The following is a 9,601-nucleotide window of genomic DNA, read 5'->3' on the forward strand; positions in this document are numbered from 1 at the left end:
AAACGTGTTATCCGCGGAGTGAAGCAAAGGACTCTGCCTTGTAACAGGACTCTCATTCAATCATTCTTTCACTTTTTCTTCATATAAATATTGAGGGTCTGTAAAATAAATACATATTGAGAGTCTACTGTATGCCAGGCAGAATTCTAACCACTGGGAATATAAGAGCAAACGAGGGAGCTCCTGGCTCTCACGGAGCTCACATTCTAGTAGAGGAGATCCGATTATTTCGGATAATAATAAACGTTATGAACAGTTTTTCAAACTGGTATAAAAGAAAATGGAAGTCTAAGAGGACTTTGGCTAAACAGGGTAATTTAAAGCCTCTATAACTCCAAAGTAAAGTTTACACTAAACCAGTAAGAGCGTTTGAAAAAAGAACAGAGAATTTATAAGCATGAACCTTCTGTCCTTAAAATGATCCACGGGAGGGAATTCGTAGGGGTCAAAATCAAGTAAATGTGGCATTCTGGAGGAAAGAATAGTCATTAAGCTCGGAAAAACGAAGTCTGCACAGTGTGATCGCCAGATTCAAATTAGGTGGTCAGTGAGCAAAGCAGGGGGCAAAACACAAACACATATGCAATTACACAACAGGCTTCTACTTACCGAGGTTCCAGGTAATTTGAATTAAGTTTGCATTAATATTCACATTCAAGCGTTACAAGTATGAAATGCGTGCATCAAGGATGTCAGGTCATAGACATTAACAGGTCATGTAATTTTAAAAAGCCCGTTATTTACATGGGGGATAAAATGAGATGAACTGTAAGAAATCTGGAGTTGTACCTAGTAGGCCAGATACCCTGATCCAGCTATGTATTCCTTTCAAATCCCTACCTGGCAGGAAGAATGTTTCAAAAAGTGTTTTAAGATTCTTCAGAATTCTACTCAGAAGAGACATCAAATGTTACAAATTGACCACATGTATCTCTCCCCAATGACCTCAAAAGATACACAGACCCCACGGTGCACCGTGAACCCTATCACATCACTATTGTCTGGGACGGAGCTCCACAGATCACTCTGGGGTCCTCTCCAAAGGGGCTACAATGAAACTGCTGTTCTCACTGTTTCAATGCACAGGAGTAAGAGGGGCTTCAGGTGCAACTAGATCACTTATAAACCTGGAGTTGTACAGTACATTTTTTTTTCTCATGTAACTTGTTATCTTTATGGTTACTTGTTGCCTTTCTCTATCTCCTGTGTAGCTGGTGATCATTAATTTCAGATTCCAGGCAGAGAATAAAGCCTTGTTCTTCCAAAAATGCTGCCATGGGTCTGTGGGAAAGACCGACAAGAACAAGAGGCAGGAGGCAACACAGGGCGCTGCGGCGGTGGTCTAGGCCTCGTACGCCTCTCGCACCTCTCCAGCTCTTCGTCCTCTAGTCACTTTTACTTGATGTTCTTAGATTTTTAACATGGACAGTAAGTATTATAAAGTCCTCCCAATAGCCACGAAGGCACTGTGTGCAAGTCAGATCTCGAAAAGCTACCGTCACCAATTAAACATTGGGAGCTGTATTTCTTGAACCTGGGTTTTTTTTTTTTAAGGATCAGGTCTGTAGCACCAAAGTGAAGTTCTCATTTGCAAGTGTGAAATGACTCCCCACCGAAACCAGCCCATCCTTGTGGAAATGCACTCAGAATCCACAAGCAGTGCCCAGAAATCGTTCAGTGATTATATTTTTAATGATTTCTTCAAGTAGTTGCCGTTTGCGGCCACGGTGTGGGTGTTAACAGTGTTCCCTGGGGAACAACTACAAGAACCCTGGGCTAAACACGGGAAAATCCAAACGCTTCGGTGGACTCTTACTTAGCTCTATTTTCCTACCTTGCCAGCTACGTGGATGTGTAGGATGTGACAGGAGAAACACGAGGCGAGGCAAGCTTTGGGCTCCCTTGAAAGAAAGCACATCAACGTTTCCATCAGCGGGAATATCACCTCCTACCTCAAAATCCATCGGATGGAACATATTTTTGATGATGACAACTCGCTCGTGGCGCATTCGGGATGGGCCGGCTCGTCTCTCAGGTCTCCAGTCCAACTGCCTAATGCGATAAAACAGGAACAAGAGACTGAATTTTGTTTCATACTTGTGGGAGAGGAGAAAAGGAGTTGTTACAATCATCCTCTGTCGGGTACTTAATGATACTAATTATCTAGTTTAGTCACAGTACCCACTGGGAGACTTTCGGAAGTAGTAACGTTACTGGGTGGGTGAAACACAGACCCCGTGTCTGAAATCCCCAGAATGGATTTTTTTTCAGAACTGTGGTCTGGTTACAAACATTCCAATGAGACTCCCGTAAAGTGCCAGTTATTCAGTATTTATGACTATCTGGTATGTACAACTACACTTTGAGGGCAAAAATTAAGTTCAAATTGTAGTGGTTTTTAGGCATTTTATGATCACAAAGAACAAATTGCATTGAAATATGTAAAACTACTGTTACACAATCTTAAATTTTATTGCTAGGTGTTTACATGAAATTGGTAGGTATCTAGTCTAACTATTCCTGTAAAAACTATAGGACATCACAACTCTTTTATGATCACTGTATCACTGGTTTGAGCACAGTGTTAGAAATGTTATTACAACTCACTCTGATAAAAACAAGTACTTAACGCTTTAGCTCCCCGTGTAGCTGATGTCAATTCACATCAAAAATGAACTAACGGCTCTGGTATACAAGCCTAAACTATTTTATTTGATCTGCTGTTCAACTCCTTCCAAAGAGATGGCCTTCTCATCTCACTGAAGCCCATGTTATATTATAAATACACACTCCAGATCATCCTACGGTGCAGATTGATGAAGGTTTCTGATGATCTAACGAAATTCTTTAAAAACAATTTATACGTACATTTGATGGAACAAAACTAGGGGGCTATCCCCAAAACACACTCTAGGATATTTATACGAAATCTTTCAAAAAGGGAAAAACAACACAAACTTCTGTTGCAGAGACAGCTTTTTCTTGTAGTCTTTGCACTTCTTCTTCTTCTTTGAGGCATCATATTCCCCCTTCAGTTGAAACTTTGCCACTTCAACATGTAATTTGTAGCCTCTAATTTCATCTTCATCCAAGAGTTTTAACGCAAGATCCACAGATTCCCTCTTTATAAAGGTAAAATGAGACAGTCAGGAATTTACATGCTGAAATGAAACTTTGGGAGGTTTTTTTAGACGAACGATGACTATACATACAATAAAGATTGCATCATAACTACCTCCTTTGAGATAAAGAACTCTAGGCTGCCTTATCAGGAAACCTGCACTCTAGACACAGCTGTCCTCAACCAGCTTTGTGAACTTGGGCAAGTTATTCAATTTCTTCATCTGTAAAATGGGAAGAGAAATGCCTTCTTTGCAGGGTTCTTGACAAAATCAAATGAAAGAATGCACATAAAGGATAGAGACTGGCATACAGTAGGTGTTCAGTAGATTACATTATTATTGGAATAGTAGTATTGCCTCTTGGAGTCTCAATTTCTCAACGAGGCAAATGGACTTGTGTGACTTCTAAGGTACATTCCAGTTTAAAATTCTAAAGTATTCCTACTCAAAAGACTAGATGACTCGAGGAACTGGGAATAGCATAGCCAGCCTTTAATTTTTTTGTTCACCAATTAAAATGTAGGTCTGTGATATAGTGTGAAGATGATTATCTCACGACTTGTACATTAAATACATCTGTGGATTCTGGGTTCTACACAAAGAGGGCAGTTGTCAGCCCTATGCAGAGTCAAAGATCTGAGAACCTGAGGAAAACAAAAAATAACTGAACTTAGCTGCACAATCAAATATGGATCTTAGAACAATTATATATTTTTAAAAGATTTTATTTAGAGAGAGAGCGCGTGTGCACTCGAGCATGTGAGCATGAGTGGGGGGGAGGAGGAGTGGAGGAGGAGAACAGAGGAGGAGGAGGACTAGAGGGGGAGGGAGAGGGAGGACTCCACACTGAGCATAGAGCCCGATGCGGGGCCCCATCTCACAACCCTGAGATCATGACCTGATCCGAAACCAAGGGTCGGATGCTTAACTGACTGAGCCACCCAGGAGCCCCTTAATTATATTTTTTTGGAACTTGATTTACTGGTTGGCCAATCTTGCACTTTTTATCAAGTTACTCAAAACCCCACTTTTCTCTTTAAAAAATTAGAAAATCCAATCAAACTCCCTAAGAATCTGTTCACAGATTTTTTAATAACCCTTGAAGAACTTGTAAAACTCTCAAATCTCCTTGTATGTGAAAATTAATAACTACCTATAACGGCTATTCTCACGGATGGCCCATTCACATTCAAGAACCAGATTCAAAACGTATCTTCCAAAGAGCTGTCAGCTTAACTCTACCCCTTTCCGACCTCACTGAAACGTTTTACACTCACAACACACCTGTGGTGTTGGTACTGTTGTTTAATCACTTTGATTTTACTCTGTAATTATTTTAACCTTCCGTGACAGGTACACGTCATCGTTGTGCACATTTCTTCTGTATTCTGCAATAATGCATAAAACATGCTCCTAAGGTGAGAGATGTTCCAGAAATGGTGACTGCCTTTGACACTGAGCTTTCCCTTGTGCAATTAATTGATGGTACCATGAATACGTAAAGTTCTGCAAATTTCTATTAATAGCAACAATCTCTCTTCTCTCCCATTCACAATACATTTCAAAGCAGTAAGCATAGCTACCATCTCCTTTATGGTCTAATTCAGGGCTCAGAAAACTTTTGTAAAGGGCCAGTTAGTAAGTATTTTAGGCTTTGTGGGCCACGTGGTGTGTGCTGCAACCACTCAACTCCACTGCTGAAACACAAAAGCAGCCATAGACAAATGAGTAAATGAATGAATGAATGAATGTGGCTGTGTTCGATAAAACCTTATTTACAAAAACAGGCAGTGGGCTGGAGTTTGCCAAATCCCGGTCTAATTCATTCCAGTGGGTAAATAAAATGTTACCGGCTTTCTTTTCTTTGTGGATTTTTAAAATGTGTTCTGAGTCCTAAAGAGATCTCTGCAGGGAGAATTCTTTTAAGACACAAGAAGCACTTCAGTCATATAACTTACATAATACCTTGGCCTGATAACATATTTTCCTACAACAAGTAAATAACCTCACCAATGCGATACACACAGGCACAATCTGAAATTTTAGTTTTCTTCATATCCTGTTTTGAATAGTTCTCAGTCTTGGTTATCATCTATATGAAATTACAGCCCTGGTTCTTGAGTTAAAAAATGAAAATACAAGAAACTTATTTGACCACGTTAACTAACCTTCAAATAACAGCAAAGACCATCTCCTTTAAGATTTCCTTGATTATCTTTGTAAAGTTTGACCTTAAATTCTTCCGTTTGAGGATCTCTCATAATAATGCCAAACTTGGACATGAGCTGTATAAATTCATCCACTGTAATGTCTGGAGGCAAACCTGTAACATTAGGGAAGAAAATTATAAAAGCATGTACAGTAACAGTGAAGGTTACTTAAGCATTCTACCAATTAGAAATCTACAACTTAGGGGCGCCTGGGTGGCTCAGTCGTTAAGTGTCTGCCTTCAGCTCAGGTCATGATCCCAGGGTCCTGGGATCGAGCCCCGCATCGGGCTCCATGCTCGGCGGGAAGCCTGCTTCTCCCTCTCCCACTCCCCCTGCTTGTGTTCCCTCTCTCGCTGTGTCTCTCTCTGTCAAATAAATAAATAAATAAAATCTTAAAAAAAAAAGAAATCTACAACTTAGATGAGCACAAGTTTGATTTTCTAAATATATGTAAAAAATCTCACACCTATAGAATTGAGGAAATTTCATGTTTTAATATATTCAAATATACATTAAAATCATGCTTTGCTTAAGCCTTGTATCACTGTGGGAGCAAACTGCCATAAGTTACCTAAAGCAGACAGAATGGATGGCATACAAAGTTACACACTCACAATGTTTCTTAGTTTTGTTAGTAAACAAAAATGTATCCATTACAAATGTCAATAGCTGAACAAAAAAATGACACAATGATAAAACACAGACTTTAGAGAAGCTGAAAAGTAAAAATCACTTCGTGAAAAATCTCAAAATCAAATATTTTCTACTCTAAATTTGTTTAAAGGTGGGGGCGTGCCTGCCTGGCTCAGTTGGCAGAGTGCAACTCTTGATCTCAGGGTGGTGAGTTCAAGCCCCACGTTGGGTGTGGAGCCTACTTAAAATAAACAAACAAATAAATAAAAATAAAAGAGTATACGTACCAGACACATATACATTTGTATTTCTGTCTTCTTCAACATGAAACCATCCTAAAAATCAAAATTAAAAAAAAAAACACATGCAAGAAAAGGTAAGAGTCCCATTATGAAATCTTGACAATGTACCAGTTTCTTGAAACTTCCAGGACTCTTTTCTTACCCTTAGAACAAGAGAGACTAACTCAAATCACTGTCCAGCTTTCAAAGTATTCGGATCTTTGGACACTTAATTAGTTTCAGAGCCTTATCTAAAAAAGGAGAGCTAGTTATCTTGGTTCTTTATGATTCTGCAACTACCTTAAAAAAAAACTCATCCTTGCACTGTCTTTAGGCCCTGCATGCATAAGTTGCCTCTGACTCCAATCTACTATGTTAGACATGGCCAAGCTGAGGCAAAACTGCCTTGAGTTCAATTTAATTAAACTCAAAAAACTGTAAGAAAATTACCTTACAAACAGAACTTTTGATAATAGCTCTATTTTGCAAAGGAAGAAGCTGAGGCACAGAATTGAAACAGCCTACCCAATGCCCACAAATTAGTGCGGGAGCCAACATATGAACCCAAATAATAATTTAAAAAGCCCCTCATCTTATGATTCCTTCAAAACTACTGTAATTCTCCAAAGAGTAACCATATATACACACACTAACATTTAAAATTTTTACATTCATGTTTTGCAAGCTAAATCCACTTGCCTGATTCGGCCTTTCTCTTTTCTCCCCTCTTTTTGGGATCACTGGGTTCAGGGGTTTTTCTTTGCGGAGGTTCTTCTGCAGTCCTAGCACTGACTTCTTGTACATTTGCAGTAGAGCTAGATGCCCCATCATTAGAAAAGCCATAATTGGCCTGATATGTAGCAATGAAATCTTCAGTGATCTAAACAAAAAATTCAGCACACACACATATAGAAATTCAAAATTGATTTCTTCCCATAGTTTACACTGTGTTAAATTTCAGCATATTTGGTTATACAATGGAACACAGAAGTGTTTCTGCAGATAACGGTTGTAGTAAATAGTGTAAATGCAACAACAGTCACCCTACACAGAAAATGTGCATAAAATGATTAAAAAAAAAAAAAAAGACATGGGTATTTGGGTTATCAAACACAAAATTCTAAGATACTACTGGCATTTTAAGTGATGTTGGCGAGTTTTCTAGTTGTTTCATTTATAAATCACTACCTCTCTACAGTCTACTCGACTAAGGCTACAAGAACATACAACAAAGGAAGTCAGATAACAATAAAACAGAACAAAAACCAACAGTCAACTAATAATCTAACACCAGAACCAATTTTTCTTTTGCTATAGAGATACACAAAAGTATACACACACTAAATATTTGAGTATCTGTATGCAGAGAGCACGCAGAATGGAACTGATTTGGTATATAGAGAATAGGGCTAACAACTGTAAAACTAAATGCTTATTTTACCTCCATCACTAGTTAAATCACACTATCATTTAGTGTCAGAAGAAACTAAGAACAAATTCAACTCACATCTATATTCCCCGCTTTTAGGGGGAAAAAAAAAAGCACAGTTGCACAATGAAAGAAACGGGAGTTCTTCCTTTATTCTGGTCAACGTTACACACACCCAGGAGTGGGGAAAATTGTAAACTCAAAAGTTTCAAGAGGTATGGGCTTCCATAGCATAAAAAGATAAGCGTCACAAATGAATCCATTATCAGACTATTGTTAAAAGTCCTCAGAAACCAAATCTGGAGCTGGCACGACCAGTACAAGCAAAATAATAAATTTAACAATGTGGACGGAGTGGGGCACACACACAAATACAAAATGGAAAATAAAAAAGTTGAAATAAATAATTTTTAAGGGTAACAGTCGAATTACGCAATGGAGACATGGTTTATATTACCAGCTTGCAAGTCAATTAGTGTGCTACTAGTATCTTTTCCCACCCACATGAGACTTTGATTAACAGGGTACTTTTACCAAAAAGTTTACAGAACCAAGTTAACACCGGTTACGCTACTTTCAAGCTGGAATAAAATACTTAACAATTTCCAAGCACTCTAAACAAATATACATAGATCTTTTCCACGCCATATTCTGTGCCTGTGGTTATATGGTTCAAACACACATGCCCAGGGACAAAATTGGATAGGAAAGAAAGGTGCAAGACAAAGTTCAATCCGTAAAGAGATACACATGGCTACTCTTTTTCAAACAGAGAAGCTGCCTTTTGCACAAAGTATATAAGCTAAACAAGTATCAGAATTCCTAGGATAAGTGAGGTTGGCTATCTGAGATTAACAGCTACTAAATTTGCTCCTGGTGTTTTTCCTCTTTGCAATAAAAAGCAGTCATCAATGCAATAACCAACTGTGACCTTCACAGACAAAATTAATAAGGCATAGACAAGACTTAAGAATTAAATTACACTTAAGACATCTCCGTAAAGATTTATGTTTCTCTACACATCGGATCTGCAACAGAAACAACAAAAAGAAACGTCACTATCCATGGGGCTCTAACTCAGGACCTCAGCAAAGAAAACGGAAAAGGGGCGCCTCGCGAGGCTGGCCAGGCGGGCCCGCTCTGCAGTGGCGCCCGCGCCACTCTCCTACCTTGGGGAACCAAGCCTTCTTGTCCAGGTCCCACTCGTACGGGGTGTCAGCCGGCTGCTGCCCGAAAGAATCGGGTTCTCCACTGGGATCCTGCTGGGTGTCGCCGTCCTTGGCGTCGCCGTACAATTCTTGCATTCGCAACTGCTCATCAAACTCGTCGTTCCCATCCAAGTTGTTGCCGCTCATGTTGCCGACTTAGGCAAGGGACAGGGTCCGCGTGAGCAAATAGGAGCAAAGAGGCCGAGATGCAGCCGGAGACTGGCTTGCTCCACCGGGCTTCAGCGCAGCTGCTCGACCCAGGGCGTGGCGGGAGCGCGCACGCGCGCCGCCGCCGCCGACCGGGTTTGAGACGCCTGCAGCCCCCGCGGCTCCCGCGGCCCCCACGGCCCTCGCGGCAACGTCAGGAGATTGCTGGAAAACTGAGGCCCGCTCAGGCTGACGCAGTCGCCATTGTCGGCACGTCGCGACGTCGCTGGTCGCGCCGACACGCCTCCAGTGGCGTCAACAAGCGCCGACGCGGCCGGGCGGGCGGGCGGTGCGGGGTCCTATGGGCGGGGCGTCGGGGGGGGGCGCGCTGCTATCGCGCGCCGCTGTCACGCGCCGCTGCCCACCCGGGCCTCCTGGGCGGGACGGGGCGGGGTGCGCGGGGCCCGCGGCGCCTGGGGACCTCGGGTTCCGCGGGGGCTGCGGCAGGCGGCAGCCGGCAGCCGGGGGCGTGGGAATGTTCCCACTTGGCGGGCGCCATCTTGGGGGAGTG

The 9,601-nt window shown here is 41.4% G+C and overlaps 1 protein-coding gene across 1 annotated transcript in view; it reads right to left on the minus strand.

Moving 5' to 3' along the window:
• Nucleotides 1-9,315, minus strand: part of HTATSF1 (HIV-1 Tat specific factor 1) — a 20,030-nt gene extending 10,715 nt beyond the window's left edge. Inside the window, exons 1-6 of the mRNA XM_081809302.1 lie at nucleotides 8,845-9,315; nucleotides 6,946-7,126; nucleotides 6,253-6,300; nucleotides 5,291-5,445; nucleotides 2,959-3,122; nucleotides 1,953-2,052 (exon numbers count right to left, since the gene is read on the minus strand). Of these exons, the coding sequence (XP_081665428.1) occupies nucleotides 1,953-2,052; nucleotides 2,959-3,122; nucleotides 5,291-5,445; nucleotides 6,253-6,300; nucleotides 6,946-7,126; nucleotides 8,845-9,030 (834 nt within the window). The 5' untranslated portion in view covers nucleotides 9,031-9,315. The remainder of the gene's footprint in view (nucleotides 1-1,952; nucleotides 2,053-2,958; nucleotides 3,123-5,290; nucleotides 5,446-6,252; nucleotides 6,301-6,945; nucleotides 7,127-8,844) is intronic.
• Between the last annotated feature and the right edge of the window lie 286 nt (nucleotides 9,316-9,601).

This window comes from Leptonychotes weddellii, chromosome X (genome assembly GCF_054177405.1).
Source record: "Leptonychotes weddellii isolate Sample4059 chromosome X, ASM5417740v2, whole genome shotgun sequence".
Classification (NCBI taxonomy): domain Eukaryota; kingdom Metazoa; phylum Chordata; class Mammalia; order Carnivora; family Phocidae; genus Leptonychotes; species Leptonychotes weddellii.